Raw genomic sequence first — 21284 nt, forward strand, 5'->3', positions numbered from 1 at the left:
GCTCATTAGAGTGTTGAGTTTGGGGAGCTTGAAAGAAGCACAGGATTCAAACATAGTAAGACCCAGGTGGTCTTTCCAAAAATTAGCACAAACTAAGATAGAACATGGGACTTCCCTGGTGGCTCAGATAATAAAGAATCCACCTGCAATGCAGAAGACCCAGGTTTAATCCCTGGGTCGGGAAGATCTCCTGGAGAAGGAAATGGCAACCTAATCCAGTATTCTTGCCTGGAAAATCCCAGGGACAGAGGAGCCTGGTGAGCTACAGCCCATGGTGTTCCAAGAAGACAGACATGACTTAATGACTAGACGACAACAAAGCTATAGCATCATGAAAATACCAATATCAAGTCTTAGGGCAGCTTCTACTGATTCCATCAAGGATAATAGCAGGCCAATAACTAGCCTCAAAAAGCTACACAAATAGTACACACAGGTAATGTTTTCTGCTAGTCTGACTATGCTTACCAGAAATTTAGAGGCCAAAAATCTGTTTCCTAGCTTATCCGGAGTTAAATGTGCCTCTGATCAGCAGGAAAAAAAAAAAAAAAAAAAAAAAAAAACAGAAGACAATGGATAAAAACTTCATTCCGAGAAGGATGATCACCATATGTTATCTCCTCCTCCAAAGGCAAAATACCACCTTTCATTAAATGACCTTCAAAAAGACAGGCAAGATAAAAAGGCAGAGGAGAGAAATCAGTTTATTTAGCAGCCAAAAAATGTTGAAAATACCCTATATAACAATTTTTCTAAGGAAATCAAAAACGTCACCACTGGTTAAAAAGCTTGAAATATCCACTAGACAAGCAGGAAAAAAATATCTGTGATCAGCCTGCATGTCTTTCAGTTACAGATCTTTGGCATGGCATCATTTGATAATGAAAGCAAAGTTTAGTATTGAGTTCTTCCCATGAGGCTAAAAATGTTTCATTAACCCAGAGATTCCCTTGTCTGCCAGCAGAGACCCACTGCAAGTTCCAGGAAAACTCCCACAACTGTTCAGGCCATTAGCGCTCCCCTGCTCTGAATTTCTACTGTGTTTCATAGTGAAGTGAAAGTGTTAGTCAGTCAATCGCACCCAACTCTTTGCGACTCCATGGACTGTAGCCTACCAGCCTCCTCTGTCCATGAGTTTCTCCAGGCAAGGATATTGGAGTGGGTAGCCGTTCTCTTCTCCAGGGGGTCTTCCTGGCCCAGGGATTGAACTCAGGTCTCCTGAATTGCAGGCAGACTCTTTACAGTACAGAGCTTATCTCTGAGTGTGATATTTTTCTAGATGGGTTTCATTTGCGTACCTCTTGTTTTTCATGCCACATAATAAAACCCTAAGTTGGGGTTATACTCTTTGCTTATTTATTATTTCTGCTGTACATTCAACAAATATTTATTGAATCACTTTCCAGTGATAGGTACTTTAATCTTAGAGTATCCAAACTGACCAGAGCTGCTGAGAATGTCAGAATTGCTCACAAATATGATTCTTTTGAAGAGATGCATATTAATATTCATTTAGGAAAAGATACAGTACTAGAAATTTTGCTGTTTCTTTGCCAATAAAATAACCTGTTTGGAGCTTCAGATATTCTGTTCTGCAGTAATGAGTTATTCAGGTGTACTATGTATATACCTTTGATTTTATAAGAATACTGTATTTATGTAGTTTTGAAGGCTTTCCTCAGAGGTGAAAATTAAGGTAGAAATTTGCATTAGTCTCCCAAAAGCCTTCTGAAGGGAGCATTGCTATTATCTCCATTTTTAGGTGGAAAAAAAATACTTAGACACAGAAAGTTTAGCCACTTAGTGTGAGAAAGAGAGTCAGACTCTAGAAATCTTTAGTAGTAGAGTCCATTTCCATGGAGTCTGCAGTGATCTATTACCTTGGGTTGATTATCAGGTGCATCCTATTATAAAGCCATTAAATGAATGAATTTGTTTTGCCTCCATCCACCTTCTCTCTCTCTGCCTCCACCACCTCAGATCTTCGTAAAAGTAATAGCACTTCACATTTGATAGTTTTCTAATACATTACAATCTCATTTGATCCCAGCAACAGTCTTGTAAAGTAGACTAATCATATGGCATCTTGATAAGTTAACACAAAGCCCTGACCCAGGAGATAGGAATCCTACGTTGTCTCTCAATACTCACTCTGTGACATTGGGCAGGTCATTCACATCTCTGGGCCCCAGTTTCCCCATCAATAACCCACATTGGATCTCTAAAGTCCTTTCCAATCCTAATGTTCTATGATTTGTCCATTTGACAGATGCAGTGACTGAGATTCAGAGAAGTCATTTGCCCAATATTGTATCGCTAATAACGAGTAAAACTGAGTTTGGGGCCAACTTTCCTGTTTCCAGATTCATCCTCCTCACAGTTTCATACTGCTCCAGGAAGTTTCACACAGGGGTTAAGAGCATGGATTTTGAAACCAGACTTCTTGTGTGTGAATCCCAGCTCTACTTATTCTATCTCTGCCTCAGTTTCCTCACCTGAAACTGAAAGCAATCCAGTACTTATCTCATAAGTTTAGTTAAGAAAATTAAAGAATTAAAATATGTAAACATAAATAAGCTTAAAAGAGCCTGGCAAACAGTGAGTCCTACATCTCTTTGCCATTGTAATTATTATTATCATTTATATTATTTTTATTTTCTTTGCCTCATTTCCCATGAGCTTGAGACTGCCCTCCCCAGCAGAGTCACTTATTCCTCCCCTTTTTTGGGGCTCCAGGAATACAGCTTCTTATTGAGAGAACTGAGAAATGTATCCTAAGCAAATAAAAGAAGTTGCACATTTGCATTTTAACAGGGACTTTCAGGAGATAATAATCACCTTACCATTTCTTGGGTCTTCACTATGTGTCAGGCACTGTGCTAATAACCACTTTGGAAATTTAAGAGAACAAAGCTAATGGCGGGCACTTTTAGGGAGAAATTTTATAATGAGGATCCCACCGTGTCCTCAAATTATCACCCAGGTTTCTACCAGCTTCTATAATTGAGCCTGTCTGTTGCCTATTTCTTCTCTAAGGGAGTCACACTCTGCCTCTTTGATCCTGCTGTCACCAAATTTAAAATTTTCTTCACAGGATTGCAGTAGAGGCTAATTTGAATCTCAACATAATTATTTCTAGAGCCCAAAGATCCTAACAGCAAAGGAATCACAAGCACTCATGAAACCACACTGCCACACACACTCTTTGTTAAAAGAGAAGTAAATTCTGTCTGGTGTAGAAGTTACCAGGATAATCTCAGAGGCATCTAATAAATGAAGTGGAGCTTCTGTCTCTCAGTAGAATTGGTTTCATTGCTGCCACCAGGCTGTTGCTTAGGTCAATGGGGAGGTCACCCAGTGGAGACTGTAGCTAAGCAGAGGATGTGAAGACTTGCCAGTCTGGCTGCCAGTCTGACCTGGAATGTCTTTGTAAGGGCAAAAGGAAAACAGCATGATTTTTAAAACTATAGTCTATCTCAACCCACTCAGCCTGAAACCTCCCCTGTGCTCTGATTTGACATCCAGGTCCTTCAGGAGAATGGATTGAAGAACTCACAGAGAAACCCCAGCACGTGAGTGTCCACGTTCTAAGCTCAACCACTGCCTTGATGTCCTGGACGTCTCCCCAAGAGAACTACAATGGCACCATAGTGTCTGTGGTGTCACTCACCTGCCAGAAACAAAAGGAGAGCCAGAGGCTGGAAAAGCAGTACTGCACTCAGGTAAAGGAAAGGAAGGGCCTTCGGGCTCACTCACCTCCTGCAGCCCAACCTCGCAGGAGATGCCAGGTGCCCCCATGGCAAGCAGCTGTGCTAAGGTCTCTCTGGTGCATATGGATACAGGAGCCAGGAAGTCAGTGCACAGGCTCTGCAATCACAGTCACCTTCCTTTCCTGTCTTAGAACTACCGTCTTCCTTTTACTTCCATTCCTCATTCAAGAACATATCCTGAGCACCTGTGATGTGCTGGGTACTAGAGGAGATGGTGGGAATCTAGACAATTTTTATACATCCTGCTCTTGCTGAGTGTACAGCCTAGAGAGAACAATGGTAAGAACACATGCTATTACTGCAGAGTATAAGACCTAGGCTAAAAGTAAGTGATGGTGCGGCTATATGAATTCACAGAAAGAAGGGCATGAATAAATATGGATTGGGGCAAAAGGATTTGAAAACTGATCAGAAGAACTTTACCTTCTAGGGGAGGAGACAGGAAGCAGAAGGTTTAGGGGAGATTTGGTTTACTTGGTGCAGATTTTTTATTTTTTCCATTTTTCCTTGTTGTCTTAACTATAAAGGTAATACATGCTCACTGAAAAAAAACAATTAAAAAATTTCAGGTACATAAAGTGAAAAACAATCCCCTCACTAATATAAATGAAGACTTTTAAAGGATAAATAGCAGTTAGCTGAGTGAAAGGGGTAGGTGGGGGAGGTGGAGAAACCTGGGAATCTGTAGTTCTGGGCGTGGCTACCAGAATGAACTGCCATGCCCAGTCATCAGTTCTGAATGAAACCACCAACCTGGGCATCTAAGTAGACTTTGCTCTCAGATGCCCTGAATACATCCACTGGAAGCCTGCAGCTCAGTCCTATTTTCCTAAACCTGGTTTTACTTATTTTTTTTTCATAAGATCAAAGAAACTGATTCTTAGTATCTTACAAACACAATACTTTTATTTTACTTTTTTTTTGGTATCAAGAAGTTTATTTTAAAAAATAGCATAGCATCCTGGCAAATCAATCACATCACATCCACAGCCTGGTGGAAGGAAAGTAATTTTTGTGGGCCAAGTTTCATCACTTCAGTGTATAGATAACATGGATTTTTATCAGTAGTTGTTTTACATCAGGAATTTTGTTGACAAAGAACAATGCTAATTGCAATAAAACCACCACCTTGAAATATCACCATACATGACTCAAGCATTCCTGATGGTTCTTTGCATGTATGTACTTAAATCATATAGTCACCTATTAGGCAAATAATTTAATGATAGAACACAAGAATTTCTTTAAACATAGTATTTCAAGCTACTATATTTTTGTCTGGAGTACACATCTGAAATGGTACAAATTGTACCTAATGGGAAATAGATGGGGAAACAGTGGAAACAGTGTCAGACTTTATTTTTTTTTTGGCTCCAAAATCACTGCAGATGATGACTGCAGCCATGAAATTAGAAGACGCTTACTCCTTGGAAGAAAAGTTATGACCAACCTAGATAGTATAATCAAAAGCAGAGACATTACTTTGCCAATTACTTTGCCGACTAAGGTCCATCTAGTCAAGGCTATGGTTTTTCCAGTGGTCATGTATAGATGTGAGAGTTGGACTGTGAAGAAGGCTGAGTGCCGAAGAATTGATGCTTTTGAACTGTGGTGTTGGAGAAGACTCTTGAGAGTCCCTTGGACTGCAAGGAGATCCAACTAGTCCACTCTGAAGGAGATCAACCCTGGGATTTCTTTGGAAGGAATGATGCTAAAGCTGAAACTCCAGTACTTTGGCCATCTCATGCGAAGAGTTGACTCATTGGAAAAGACTCTGGTGCTGGGAGGGATTGGGGGCAGGAGGAGAAGGGGACGACTGAGGATGAGATGGCTGGATGGCATCACGGACTCGATGGACGTGAGTCTGAGTGAACTCCGGGAGATGGTGATGGACAGGGAGGCCTGGCGTGCTGTGATTCATGGGGTCGCAAAGAGTAGGACACGACTGAGTGACTGAACTTAACTGAACTGAATTGAACCATGAGTTAAGCGAATAGAATGAAACAAAATCACAATTCTGACTTAAGTTCCCATTCCTTACTCCCATTCACTCTTAACTTGCCTCAGACGGTTTCTGTTGAAGAAATTCAGTTACATCTTTGCAGGACAACACAGGAGAAGTAGTACTGCCAGTGGGCTCTGGAGGAAGCCTCTTCCTGGGGGAACCAGTCCTGTTTGTTATTTTGGCTTCAGTCCAGGCCTGTCTAGATGAAGCACTACTCAGTAGCTACTGATCATTTAAACATGGAGAAAAGGTAGGTAGAAAAATGCTTTTCAAGACCAGGCATAACACGAACCCATTGGGCACAACGCTGAGCATCCTGCCTTCCTGACCTCCTGGCTTCTGGCAGGTGGCTAGAGTCACCACCGAGGCTTCAGGGAGAACAAAAAGCTTGCAGAAACTAGAGGTTTCCCACAGGGACAGACATACAGCTGAGGACTGTTAGTAACAACACATCAGCCGCTGAGGCCGATTAAGACCTTTTTTTTAATCAGAGCCCTGGGTGGTCCTGGGACCGGGCCGGGGCAGCTCCCTTATACCAGATGACAGAGAAGGGCTGCCCCTCCCAAGTCTGTAAAAACCCAGTGAACTAGGGTTCATGAGTAGTGCAGACAAACGGCATAGTTTAATAAAATGACTTGTTTCATTGATCAAGTCACACCCCAGAGACCACGTCGCTGAAATTCACGACGGCCAGAGGCCCACGTCAAAAGGCTCTCATGCTGGAAAGCCTGACCAGGAGTGAGGGATCCTGAGACAAAAACACAATACTTTTAAAATTGGAGTGTAACTGCTTCAATGTTGTGTTAGTTAATGCTGTACAATGAACTGAATCAGCTATATGTATACATATATCTCTTCCCTCTTAAAGCTCCCTCCACCATCTCCCCCCAATCCCACCCCTCTGGGTCATCACAGAGCATCCAGCTGAGATCCCTGTGCTATACAGCTGCTTCCCACTAGTTGTCTGTTTAGCATATGGCAGTGTATATAGCAGCAGCAGCAGCAGCAGCAATGTATATATGTCAATGCTGTTCTCTCGGTTCATCTCACTCTCCCCACCCCATGTCCACATATCCATTCTCTACTTCTGCTTCTCTATTCCTGACCTGCAAACAGGCTCATCTGTACCATCTCTCTAAATTCCATATGTATGCATTAATATACATTATTTCAAACACAATCCTTTCTTGCTTAAAGGCAAAAAATGTTTAATTATTAATTTATGTGGAGTATGCTGGAAAGATAATAGGCACTCAAAATAGGTGTTTGCTGTGTGGAAGCTATTTGGAGTGTTTCCATTTATTCCATGAAAATCAGGCAGTTAGTGTAATTCAAAGGGTGAGAAATTTTAAATTAAGAGGATGAATTCAGGAATCATGGCCTTTGGAGCTCTCGAAAACCCTAGAGAGCTGAGATAAACCCAGCATGAAGATGAGGCTACCCTCTCGCCTTGAATTAGAGTAAACACGCTAAACAGATTAGTCATCACAGCTCACTGTGCAGTTTATTAGCTTCCTTCCCCGAGTGTACCCAGCACGACTGACTCCTCACATTGATAGAAAATGTGTTGTGCCCCAGAATATGACTAGAACTTGACTGCTCTCAGGTATGATTTTTCTTCTTCCCTCCAATGTATAAGTTACATGTCTTATACACAGAAGTGTTAGTGTTAGTCGCTCAGTTCAGTTCAGTTCAGTTCAGTTTAGTCGCTCAGTCGTGTCCGACTCTTTGTGACCCCATGGACTGCAGCATGCCAGGCCTCCCTGTCCATCACCAACTCCCGGAGTTCACCCAAACTCATGTCCATTGAGTCGGTGATGCCATCCATCCATCTCATGTCTGTCGTCCCCTTCTCCTCCTGCTCTCAATCTTTCCCAGCATCAGGGTCTTTTCCAGAGAATCAGCTCTTCCCATCAAGTGGCCAAAGTGTTGGAGTTTCAGCTACATCAGTCCTTCCAATGAACACCCAGGACTGATCTCCTTTAGGATGGACTGGTTGGATCTCCTTGAAGTCCAAGGGACTCTCAAGAGTCTTCTCCAACACCACAGTTCAAAAACATCAATTCTGCAGCACTTCTCCTTCTTTATAGTCTAACTCTCACATCCATACATGACCACTGGAAAAACCATAGCCTTGACCAGATGGACCTTTGTTGGCAAAGTAATGTCTCTGCTTTTTAATATGCTTTCTAGGTTGGTCATAACTTTCCTTCCAAGGAGTAACCATCTTTTAATTTCATGACTTCAATCACCATCTGCAGTGATTTTGGAGCCCCCCAAAAATAAATTCTGCCACTGTTTCCACTGTTTCCCCATCTGTTTGCCATGAAGTAATGGGACCAGATGGCATGATCTTTGTTTTCTAAATCTTGAGCTTTAAGCCAACTTTTTCAGTCTTCTCTTTTACTTCCTTCAAGAGGCTCTTTAGTTCTTCTTCATTTTCTGCCATAAGGGTGGTGTCATCCGCATATCTGAGGTTACTGATATTTCTCCCAGCAATCTTAATTCCAGCTTGTGCTTCATCCAGCCCAGCGTTTCTCATGATGTAATCTGCATGTAAGTTAAATAAGCAGAGTGACAATATACAGCCTTGACATACTGCTTTTCCTATTTGGAACCAGTCTGTTGTTCCATGTCTAGTTCTAACTGTTGCTTCCTGACCTGCATACAGATTTCTCAAGAGACAGGTCAGGTGGTCTGGTATTCCCATCTCTCTCAGAACTTTCCACAGTTTATTTTGATCCACATAGTCAAAGGCTTTGGCATAGTCAAGAAAGCAGAAATAGATATTTTTCTGGAACTCTCTTGCTTTTTCCATGATCCAGCGGATGTTGGCAATTTGATCTCTGGTTCCTCTACCTTTCCTAAAACCAGCTTGACCATCTGGAAGTTCATGGCTCATGTATTACTGAAGCATTTTTAAGCATTTTAAGCATTACTTTGCTAGCGTGTGAGATAAGTGCAATTGTGTGGTAGTTTGAGCATTCTTTGTCATTGCCTTTCTTTGGGTTTGGGATGAAAACTGACTTTTCCAGTCCTGTGGCCACTGCTGAGTTTTCCAAATTTGCTGGCATATTGAGTGCAGCTCTTCCACAGCATCATCTTTCAGAATTTGAAATAGCTCAACTGGAATTCCATCACCTCCACTAGCTTTGTTCATAGTGATGCTTTCTAAGGCCCGCTTGACTTCATATTCCAGGATGTCTGGCTCTAGGTGAGTGATCACACCACCGTGATTATCCGGGTTGTGAAGATCTTTTTTGTACAGTTCTTCTGTGTATTCTTGCCACCTCTTCTTAATATCTTCTGCTTCTGTTAGGTCCAGACCATTTCTGTCCTTTATTGAGCCCATTTTTGCATGAAATGTTCCCTTGTTATCTCTAATTTTCTTGAAGAGATCTCTAGTCTTTTCCATTCTATTGTTTTCCTCTATTTCTTTGCACTGATCACTGAGGAAGACTTTCTTATCTCTTCTTGCTATTCTTTGGAACTCTGCATTCAAATGGGTATATCTTTCCTTTTCTCCTTTGCTTTTGGCTTCTCTTCTTTTCACAGCTATTTGTAAGGCTTCCTCACACAGCCATTTTGCTTTTTTGCATTTCTTTTCCCTGGGGATGGTCTTGTTCGCTGTTTCCTGTACTATGTCACGAACCTCTGTCCATAGTTTATCAGGCACCTGTCTATCTGATCTAGTTCCTTCAATCTATTTCTCATTTCTCTCTCAGTTGTGTGCAACTCTTTGCAACCCCATGGACTCTATGGATCCTCTCTCCATGGGATTTCCCAAGCAAGAATACTGGAGTGGGTTGCCATTTCCTCCTCCATATACATAGAAGCCAAAGGCTAAAAGTGTAAAGAGATATTGTAAATTATATATGAACCAGAAAAATCTGGTCTAAGTGCTTGCTGACAGTGGCTTCTTTGAAACGCAAACGTGAAACTGTTGAAGATTGTAAGCAAGGAGGGAAAGTAGAGGGCAGAAACTAGACCATTGTTCTGGGTGTTATCTCAGTTACCACAAGAGGATTGTGTTAGTATTACATCATTACGTCACCATCATCACACACACACACGTATATTTTCAAAGAAGGGAACATCAGTTCAAAAATCTCAAAAATTGGCCTAGAGAGAAATCCAAAATATGCTCTCACCAACCCTGGTCTGACTTAAGTTATTTCTTAGAGCAACCATTATCGGGAGGGAAAGAAATTATAACATTTCTTCAGTTCTCTTTTCAGTGGTACGGTGATTATGTTAAATTGAAAATTCAAACTGCAGCTCAAAAATGAGAGTGATTCTAAAGTCAAACAAAGATGAATAATTAACCACAATGTTTTATTCTCTCATACCTTCATTCTCCCTACTTTTTCTCTACCGTCATCTCATCACCTGTACCACAGGATCACTGCTTCATCGATTATCATCACCCATGAGATTCGGTACTAGTTCCCCTGCTCCTCCCCACAGTTTCATTGATTTGTTTTCTAGGAGGTTCTGTGTGAGATGCTAGAGATAAGAACAAATTTGATTTGAGCCTTGGTTTTATGGAGCTTAAAGTCTAGCCTTTCATGTAGGTATCTTGAAGTAAAGTGAAGTGAAAGTCGCTCAGTCATGTCTGACTCTGCAACCTCCATGGACTGTAGCCCACAAGGCTCATCTGTCAAAGGAATTCTGCAGGCAAGAATAGCGGAGTGGGTAGCCATTCCCTTCTCCATGGGACCTTCCTGACTCAGGGATCAAACCCAAGTCTCCTGCATTGCAGGCAGATTCTTTACCATCTGAGCCACCAGGGAAGCCCCTTGGTACCTCTCAATTTGAATTTGTCCACGTTAAGTATATGTACTTCATGTCTGGTTGCTGTTTTGTGTGAGTTCATATGTGAATGTGAATATTCATGAGAAAGAGAGTTTTGTAATATATCCCTGCTAACAAACATTGTAGTTCTATTCACTAATAAGCCTATGTCAATATAGTGAGCATAATAAAGCCAGTGCTCAGTGTCATAAAAAGGACTCTCCAAAGACTCACACACAATTATGAATTTCAGAATAAAGAAGCATCATGTAATATATGGATGTATATTTATTATCTTTTAAAGGCCAGATCCATTCTTTTTTCAATTTAAAAAATTTTTTTTCATATTTTTTATTATTATTATTATTTTTACTTTACAATTCTGTATTGGTTTTGCCATATATTGACATGAATCCACCATGGGTGTTTTATCCTCACACATGGCATGTGGGATCTTAGTTCTCCAACTAGGGCTCAAACCTGTGTTCCAGCAGTGGAAGCATGGAGTCTTAACCACTAGAGCACCAGGAAAGTCCCAATGTACATTTGTTTTTACATGTGGTCTGCTTGGTCCATACATGTTTGGTCACAATTTACAGAAGTGTGTAATAACTAAATGACTAAACTAAAAAGAAAAACCAATCGGTCAGTCGGTTAGCTTTACAAATAAGGAAATGATAGAACTAAGAGGCTGAATATTGAAGGGACCTACCTGCAGCCACACAACTGATTAGTAGCAGAGCTGAGACCCCATCTCAAGTGATTTGACTTCCAGGAGAGAACTTTTTCTTATGCATTACAGATGATACACTAGGGGAAGGTCATCCTCACCGCTCATCCTGATGGAGTCAAGAGTGTTGAATAAAAGCAACTCTAGACTCTAGACTCAAACATAATTGAGTTTCGGACCTGATTTTAGCAACTACCAGCTCTGAGTTCCATTCTTTCTAAGTCTTACCATCTGAATCTGTAATAGAAGGAGAAGCATATCCTACCTCATAGAGCTGTAATAAAAATAAGAGGGCTTGATGCTTAACGCAATGTTTGGAACATAGTAATAGAAAGGTGTGCTAGAAATTAACCTTTTATTATTATGCAGACCTATCTGAATACTTTTTGTGTCAAGGGAAGAAGACGAAGAGATTCTAGAGATTCTCCATAGAAACTGAGTAACTATAATAAGTGTACAGAAAGATGTCATGGAAAGAGGATTCCATAATATATACATAAGACCGTTTCTAGGGAATTCCCTTGTGGTCCAGTGGTTAGAACTCCAAGCTTCCACCGCCAGGGCCCAGGTTCAATCCCTGGTTCGGGAACTAAAATCCAGGAAGTCATGTGGTTCAGCCAAAGAAAGAGAGAAGACCATTTCAGATTTAAAAGAACTCTCATCTAGTTTAACATCCTTGCTTATATTTCCTATGCTCTATAGTGTATCTTCAAGGAGATCCAACCAGTCCATTCTGAAGGAGATCAGCCCTGGGATTTCTTTGGAGGAAATGATGCTGAAGCTGAAACTCCAGTACTTTGGCCACCTCATGCGAAGAGTTGACTCACTGGGAAAGACTGTGATCCTGGGAGGGATTGGGGGCAGGAGGAAAAGGGGATGACAGAGGATGAGATGGCTGGATGGCATCACTGACTCAATGGACATGAGTCTGAGTGAACTCCGGGAGTTGGTGATGGACAGGGAGGCCTGGTGTGCTGTGATTCATGGGGTCAAAAAGAGTCAGACATGTCTGAGCGACTGAACTGAATTGATGGTGTATCTTTCCTCTATTTCTTTAGCTGAGAAAGGATAGGGCCAGGGCCTAGATGGAAATGCATTGGGCTGGACTGAATTCTCTGGAATGGAGACAAAGCCAGTCAAAAATGAGAGAGAGGAAATACTGGAATGCAAACATAGAGTGAAAACTGGGGGAGAAGTGTGGAGTGATACTTTAGAGAATGAAACATGCTATTTAGTAAGTAGAGTAATACTACTTGGGGGTCTCCATGTGGCACTAGTGATAAAGAACCCACCTGCAAATGAAGGAGAGGTAAGAGACGCAGGCTCAATCCATTTGTTGGGAAGATCCCCTGCAGAAAGAAATGACAAGCCATTAAACTAATCTTGCCTGGAAAATCTGATGGACAGAGGAGCCAGGCAGGCTATGGTCATAGGGTTGCAAAAGAGTCAGACATGACTGAGCGATTTAACACTAGTATAGGAAAATTTCCCCTCTCCACCTCTGATCCACCCCTAAGCAGGTCCAGGATAAAGAAAAAGGTATGAAGGAATAGAAGTGATGTAGGTGTCTCAGTAAATATTTTAAAATTAGTATTTATATTAATAATTTGTGACTAAAGTCAAGTGCAATATCACGTGCCCTCTTCTCATTTTTTTTTGGTAGTGTGATATATATACACATTATTGGCTCTTATTTTTTTAAGGCAGTGTAATTTTCCTGGGATGAATTTATTAGGATAGCATATTTAAGTGGTTATAATTCCAAGAAGTCATTTGAATAATTAGAATCAACCAGTGCCTAAAATATTATCAAACCAAAGAAACTTTACCATCACCCTGAAACAATCTACACTTTGTGTGTTATTCTAGATACGCTAAATGAAAGCACGGTTAGATTGGCAGGTATGTTCACATGTTTACAGTTCAGTTCAGTTCAGTACAGTTGCTCAGTCATGTCCAACACTTTGTGAGCCCATGAATTGCAGCACGCCAAGCCTCCCTGTCCATCACCAACTCCTGGAGTTCACTCAGACTCATGTCCATTGAGTCAGTGATGCCATCCAGCCATCTCATCCTCCGTCATCCCCTTTTCCTCCTGCCCCCAATCCCTCCCAGCATCAGAGTCTTTTCCAATGAGTCAACTCTTCGCATGAGGTGGCCAAAGTACTGGAGTTTCAGCTTTAGCATCATTCCCTCCAAAGAAATCCCAGGGTTGATCTCCTTCAGAATGGACTGGTTGGATATCCTTGCACTCCAAGGGACTCTCAAGAGTCTTCTCCAACACCACAGTTCAAAAGCATCAATCCTTCGGCACTCAGCCTTCTTCACAGTCCAACTCTCACATCCATACATGACCACTGGAAAAACCATAGCCTTGACTAGACGGACCTTTGTTGGCAAAGGAATGTCTCTGCTTTTGAATATGCTATCTAGGTTGGTCATAACTTTTCTTCCAAAGACTAAGCGTCTTTTAATTTCATGGCTGCAGTCACCATCAGCAGTGATTCTGGAGCCCCCCAAAATAAAGTCTGACACCGTTTCCACTGTTTCCCCATCTATTTGCCATGAAGTCATGGGACCAGATGCCATGATCTTCATTTTCTGAATGTTGAGCTTTAAGCCAACTTTTTCACTCTCCTCTTTCACTTTCATCAAGAGGTTTTTTAGCTCCTCTTCACTTTCTGCCATAAGGGTGGTGTCATCTGCATATCTGAGGCTATTGGTATTTCTCCTGGCAATCTTTATTCCAGCTTGTGCTTCTTCCAGCCCAGCGTTTCTCATGATGTACTCTGCATAGAAGTTAAATAAGCAAGGTGACAATATACAGCCTTGACATACTCTTTTTCCTATTTGGAACCAGTCTGTTGTTCCATGTCCAGTTCTAACTGTTGCTTCCTGCCCTGCATATAGGTTTCTCAAGAGGCAGGTCAGGTGGTCTGGTATTTCCATCTCTCTCGGAATTTTCCACAGTTTATTGTGATCCACACAGTCAAAGGCTTTGGCATGGTCAAGAAAGCAGAAATAGATGTTTTTCTGGAACTCTCTTGCTTTTTCCATGATCCAACGGATGTTGGCAATTTGATCTCTGGTTCCTCTAACTTTTCTAAAACCAGCTTGAACATCTGGAAGTTCACAATTCACATATTACTGAAGCCTGGCTTGGAGAATTTTGAGCATTACTTTACTAGCATGTGAGATGAGTGCAATTGTGCGATAGTTTGAGCATTCTTTGGCATTGCCTTTCTTTGGGATCGGAATGAAAATTGACCTTTTCCAGTCCTGTGGCCACTGCTGAGTTTTCCAAATTTGCTGGCATATTGAGTGTGGCACTTTCACAGCATCATCTTCCAGGATTTGAAATGGCTCAACTGGAATTCCATCACCTCCACTAGCTTTGTTCATAGTGATGCTTTCTAAGACCCGCTTGACTTCACATTCCAGGATGTCTGGCTCTAGGTGAGTGATCACACTATCGTGATTATCTGGGTCATGAAGATCTTTTTTTGTACAGTTTTTCTGTGTATTCTTGCCACCTCTTCTTAATATCTTCTGCTTCTGTTAGGTCCAGACCATTTCTGTCCTTTATTGAGCCCATTTTTGCATGAAATGTTCCCTTGTTATCTCTAATTTTCTTGAAGAGATCTCTAGTCTTTCCCATTCTGTTGTTTTCCTCTGTTTCTTTGCACTGATCACTGAGGAAGTCTTTCTTATCTCTTCTTGCTATTCTTTGGAACTCTGCATTCAAATGGGTATATCTTTCCTTTTCTCCTTTGCTTTTGGCTTCTCTTCTTTTTGCAGCTATTTGTAAGGCTTCCTCACACAGCCATTTTGCTTTTTTGCATTTCTTTTCCATGGGGATGGTCTTGTTCCCTGTCTCCTGTACAATGACACGAACCTCATTCTATAGTTCATCTCGCACTCTATTTATCATATCTAGTCCCTTAAATCTATTTCTCACTTCTACTGTATAATCATAACGGATTTGATTGAGGTCATACCTGAATGGTCTAGTGGTTTTCCCTACTTTCTTCAATTTAAGTCTGATTTTGGCAATAAGGAGTTCATGATTTGAGCCACAGTCAGCTCCTGGTCTTGTTTTTGTTGACTGTATAGAGCTTCTCCATCTTTGGCTGCAAAGAATATAATCAATCTGATTTCGGTGTTGACCATCTGGTGACGTCCATGTTTAGAGTCTTCTCTGGTGTTGTTGGAAGAGGGTGTTTGCTATGACCAGTGCATTTTCTTGGCAAAACTCTATTAGTCTTTGCCTTGCTTCATTCCGCATTCCAAGGCCAAATTTGCCTGTTACTCCAGGTGTTTCTTGACTTCCTACTTTTGCATTCCAGTCCCCTATAAAGAAAAGGACATCTTTTTTGGGTGTTGGTTCTAAAAGGTCTTGTAGGTCTTCATAGAACGATTCAACTTCAGCTTCTTCAGCATTACTTGTTGGGGCATAGACTTGGATTGCTGTGATATTGAATGGTTTGGCTTGGAAACAAACAGAGATCATTCTGTCATTTTTGAGATTGCATCCAAGTACTGCATTTTGGACTCTTTTGTTGACCATTATGGCTACTTCATTTCTTCTAAGGGATTCTTGCCCGCAGTAGTAGATATAATGGTCATCTGAGTTAAATTCACCCATTCCAATCCATTTTAGTTCACTGATTCCTAGAATGTCGACGTTCACTCTTGCCATCTCCTGTTTGACCACTTCCAATTTGCCTTGATTCATGGACCTGACATTCCAGGTTCCTATGCAATATTGCTCTTTACAGCATCGGACCTTGCTTCTATCACCAGTCACATCCACAACTGGGTATTGTTTTTGCTTTCCCTTCATTCTTTCTGGAGTTATTTCTCCACTGATCTCCAGTAGCTTATTGGGCACCTACTGACCTGGGGAGTTCCTCTTTCAGTATCCGCTCATTTTGCCTTTTCATACTGTTCATGGGGTTCTCAAGGCAAGAATACTGAAGTGGTTTGCCATTCCCTTCTCCAGTGGATCACATTCTGTCAGACCTCTCCACCATGCCCACCCGTCTTGGGTTGCCCCACACAGCATGGCTTAGTTTCATTGAATTAGACAAGGCTGTGGTCCTGATGTGATAGATTGACTAGTTTTCTGTGATTATGGTTTCAGTGTGTCTGCCCTCTGATGCCCACTTGCAACACCTACTGTCTTACTTGGGTTTCTCTTACCTTGGGCATGGGGAATCTCTTCACGGCTGCTCCAGCCGCTACTCCTTACCTTGGACAAGGGGTATCTCCTCACCAAAGCCCCTCTGGACCTTGAACGTGGAACAGCCCTTCTAGGCCCTCTGGTGCCTGCACAGCCACCGCTCCTTGGACGTGGGGTAGCTCCTCCCGGCTGCCGCCCCTGACCTCGGACGTGCGGTAGCTCCTCTCGGCCACCGCCCCTCGGGCATGGATTCCTCCCGGCTTCTGCCCCTGACCTCGCACATGGGGTAGCTCCTCTCCCCCACACTCTGTGCGCCGTCGCAGCCCCCCATGCTCTGCACGCCATCACAGCAGCCCGCACATGTTTACAATGGTTGTTAAATTTAAAGGAAAAGTTTGGAGCAATTTATGGTATAACACCTGTATGGCTCAATACTTAATTGTTTATGGATATATGTATCAAAGAAGGTCTAGAAGACTGCCCGCCAAAATGTGGGAAGTGTTGAGAGGACACCAGAAAGACTACAAATTGACCTCATTTGCTCTTCTATAGTGTGACCAGTTTTAACAATGAGGACTATTAGTTTTATCACTTAAAATGTGTTTTAAAGAAATGAAACAATACTAGAATAAATCCCACTTGATCATGGTATATGACCCATTTTATGTATTGTTGAATTCAGTTTGCTAATATTTTGTTGAGAATTTTTGCATCTATAGTCATCAAAGATATTAGCCTGTAATCTTCTCTCTTGATTTTGGTATCAGGGTAATGGTAGTCTTGTACAATGAATTTGAGAATGTTCTATCTTCTTCGATTTTTGGAATAGTTTGAGAAGGATAGGTATTAACTTTTCTTTATATATTTGGCAGAATTCCCCTGTGAAACTGTCCAATCCTGGACTTTTGCTTGCTGGAGATTTATTTTATTACAAATTCAGTTTCACTACTAGTGATCAGTCTGTTCTGGTTATTCTTCCTGATTCAGTCTTGGCAGGTTGCCACAGTAGCCTTGTAAAGTGCTTGCTGCTGTGTCTTGGTGCTTGGCCCATATCATGGAGTGGAGGTCACAATGCTAGGCTTCCAGTCCCAACACTGACCCAAATATGTGACCTTGGCTATTCTCTAGCTTTACCTTCTTGATCTACTAAATGAGAGATTTGGACTAGATAATCTCTGAGGTCGTTTCCATCACTATAATTAGATATTTTATGCTTCTAAGTGTTGAGAGACTAAAGACATTCCTGCACTGATCTTTGTATGTAATCAGCTGACACTACAATTTAGGATGTCAGACTGTCCTTATTTTATTGCTGATTTGATTTTGGTTAGAGGCTGATGTGTCTCTAGTGTACATAATTACAATTGACATTGGTGGGTATAGAGCAGTTCACAAGGCTTATTAAATCCAGCCATAGAATTTGAATGTTCTGGGTTCCCTTCAGCCTTCTCATAAACTATAAATCATCCTAATGTTGAAACTTGACCTTGCTCAGCATGAATAAAGGCTTCTGGATTTCAAAGGCATTTATGAGTTTGCAGTGTCCCTGAATACAATGTTATCCTCTGAGTCACACGCTGAAAACACAGTTCTAAATAGATCTTATTGGGTGTTTGGTTTAAAGGTGAACTCAAGCAAATCTATTATTGAAAATCTTGTTCCTGGTGCCCAGTACCAGGTTGTGATGTACCTAAGAAAAGGCCCTTTGATTGGACCACCTTCAGATCCTGTGACATTTGCTATTGGTAAGTTGCCAGCCACAAGAAAAATACCTTTATCAGAGTACTGTTTGGAGGGGTGCCATGTCTAACTTCAAGTCAATATTATCAGTTATGGGAGGTCCATACTTGTTCACCCAATATTTAACCTTCAGAGTAATTAAAGACCACAATTGTATACCTGGAAGGCATCCTTAAGCATTCATTACTTAGGAAAAATAAAATCTCAGGCAAATATGGTTAGTTTTCAATGACTGTATCAAAATAGTGAAATACCTAGTCAGTCAGTAAGTAGGGATGTGAAGCCATTGTTAAGATGTTAAACATTCCTTCTTGACTTTCTTTTTTCACTCCCCTCCCTTCTTCTTAGTTCCAACTGGAATAAAAGATTTGATGCTATATCCCCTGGGTCCTACAGCAGTGGTTTTGAGCTGGACCAGACCTTATTTAGGAGTGTTCAGAAAATATGTGGTCGAAATGTTTTATTTCAACCCTACAACAATGACATCAGAATGGACAACCTACTATGAAATAGCAGCGACTGTCTCCTTAACTGCCTCAGTGGTAATTTTCTTTAACCAGCTGTCACATTTTCCTGTGTCAACATGCATTCATATACTAACTGTGTCTGAAAAAATTATTATGTCTGTAAACTAGATCATTTGTAAACACATGCAGGTAACTTGCTACTTTCAAGTTTGGGATTGTTTTAGCTCTTAATTTTATTTTTGTATTTTGAGAAAGAGAGAAAAAAAACTGTGTGAAACTGGCTTTCACTCTTAATTGAGTGTATTTGCTAATCCCCAGTTTAGTAGACCAGTCACATGCTTGCTTCCTTGGTGGCTCAGCTGGTAAAGAATCTGCCTGCAATGTGGGAGACCTGTGTTGGATCCCTGGGTGCGGAAGATCCCCTGGAGGAGGGCATGGCAACCCACTCCACTCCAGTACTCTTTGCCTGGAGAATCCCCATGGACAGAGGAGCCTGGTGGGCTATTGTCCATGTGGTCACAAAGAGTCGGACATGACTGAGCGACTAAGCACAGCACATGCTTATTGTTTCTGCTCCTAAATCAGAAAACACGTTTTCCTTTAGTTATTCAGTAATGAGTGGACACTTCTTAACTTGAGTGATGACTATTCTTGACATCAACAAATCAGTTAAATACCTGCAATGTCAGACCATTAGTGATGTTCTTCAAATGAGCAGGTAAAGATTGCTCTTTCAGAGACTGGAATAATTTTAGAAGTACAGGTTATCTACAGGTCACACAGAAAGCAAACAACTGTCCACTACTCAGCTGACAGCTCTCATGATTGCCACCCAGTGTGAATACATGCTAACAGACCCAGATGAGAGAATGTAGAATTGTGAAAGAGCACGTCTTAGAAATAGGAAGATGTGTCCATCCAGTGACTTACAAATAAGTACCAGTTCACTTGTGTAATGTAAGAAACTGCAAACGAAACTACCATTTTGGAACTATCTATATCTTCGAATAATTTTTTAAATTGTGTTAAATTTATGTGTATCATTTTATTTACATCTCACTTCATTCCAAAGAGAATATTTTAATGGAAAATTTGAGAAGTACAAAATCAACTGTAGATAGTAAGGTTCCTCTGTCCATGGGATTTCCCAGGCAGCAATACTGGAGTGGGTTGAAATTTCCTTCTCCAGAGGATTTTCCCAACCCAGGGATTGAAGCCGCGTTTCCTGCATTGACAGGCGGACTCTTTACCACTGAGCCACCAGGGAGGCCTCCCAAAGGCACAGAAAGGAAATTAAAAACTACTCATTTTTTCATAGCCTAAGAGAAATATATAACTCTATTCCAAAAATGTGATTTTCCTTCTGGCCCTTTTTCTTATTGCTTTTTTTAGAGGATAGCAAATCTGTTGCCAGCATGGTACTACAACTTTCGAGTTACCATGGTAACGTGGGGAGACCCGGAACTCAGCTGCTGTGACAGCTCCACTATAAGCTTCATAACAGGTGAGTGTGTGGGAAGTGGTCTCATGAGAGCACATGCCTATTTTGAGGGAGTTCTGAAGGGGCTCATCTCCAGAAAATGCCAGTCCTTCACCCAGGACCGATTGAACATCACTTTCATGGAAGATTCTGCTGCTGCTGCTGCTGCTGCTGCTGCTGCTGCTGCTGCTAAGTCGCCTCAGTCGTGTCCAACTCTGTGCGACCCCATAGACGGCAGCCCCTCTGGCTCCTCTGTCCCTGGGATTCTCCAGGCAAGAACACTGGAGTGGGTTGCCATTTCCTTCTCCAATGCATGAAAGTGAAAAGTGAAAGGGAAGTCACTCAGTCGTGTCCAACTCTGTGCGACCCCATAGACAGGCAGCCCACCAGGCTCCTCCATCCATGGAATTTTCCAGGCAAGAGTAGTGGAGTGGGGTGCCATTTCCTTCTCTGTTCATGGAAGATGATATACTTGATTCTGAAAGTTCATGATTTGTTTAAATGATAGCCTTTAAAAATTAAAATACAATTTTTACTCTGAGTTACTGTCCTTGATTTCTTTTTATCCTGAGTCACTGCCCTTGATTTATGCACCACTGTTTGGAATTGATTAGAATCGAGATGTAACAGGCAGAGCTTTCAGCTTCACACTGCACTGAATTGATTTTATCCATTTGATAATTGTATTTGCTAGAGTGCCTCCATTTCCTTATTAATTAAGCCATTTGTAAAGTCACAGGCTGACTGCAGTATGGTTCATGGCAGGAATTAAAACAGGCTTGCAGACTCGTAGACTTGGGTGTGAGTCACAACTTTGCTGCCTTCTACCTGTAAACTCCAGCAATTCTTCTAAGCCTCAGGTTTTTTCAGTTGTAAAATAAGGATAATAATAGTATCTATTATCTATTATTACATCCCAATTAAATAAACTATTTAGCAAAATACATGGCCTAGACTTAAAGTACTTACAATACTATTAGTGATGGATCCTCAGGACCTTAAATTATGTATTAATAGTTCACTATCATATGGCAGAGACAGTGGAGGTGGGCAGAGGTAGCAATAAAGAAGAAATTCAACCAAGAATAGTAACCTTCGTTGTCTGAACTAAGATTG

The 21284-nt window shown here is 41.4% G+C and overlaps 1 protein-coding gene across 1 annotated transcript in view; it reads left to right on the plus strand.

The window, feature by feature from the left end:
* The window catches only part of PTPRO (protein tyrosine phosphatase receptor type O), a 277143-nt gene that overhangs the window by 162119 nt on the left and 93740 nt on the right, over positions 1-21284 (plus strand). The window contains exons 7-10 of the mRNA XM_040235255.1: positions 3526-3722; positions 18106-18226; positions 18570-18763; positions 20081-20192. Coding sequence (XP_040091189.1) covers positions 3526-3722; positions 18106-18226; positions 18570-18763; positions 20081-20192 — 624 coding nt within the window. The remainder of the gene's footprint in view (positions 1-3525; positions 3723-18105; positions 18227-18569; positions 18764-20080; positions 20193-21284) is intronic.

This window comes from Oryx dammah, unplaced genomic scaffold (genome assembly GCF_014754425.2).
Source record: "Oryx dammah isolate SB20612 unplaced genomic scaffold, SCBI_Odam_1.1 HiC_scaffold_29, whole genome shotgun sequence".
Lineage (NCBI taxonomy): Eukaryota > Metazoa > Chordata > Mammalia > Artiodactyla > Bovidae > Oryx > Oryx dammah.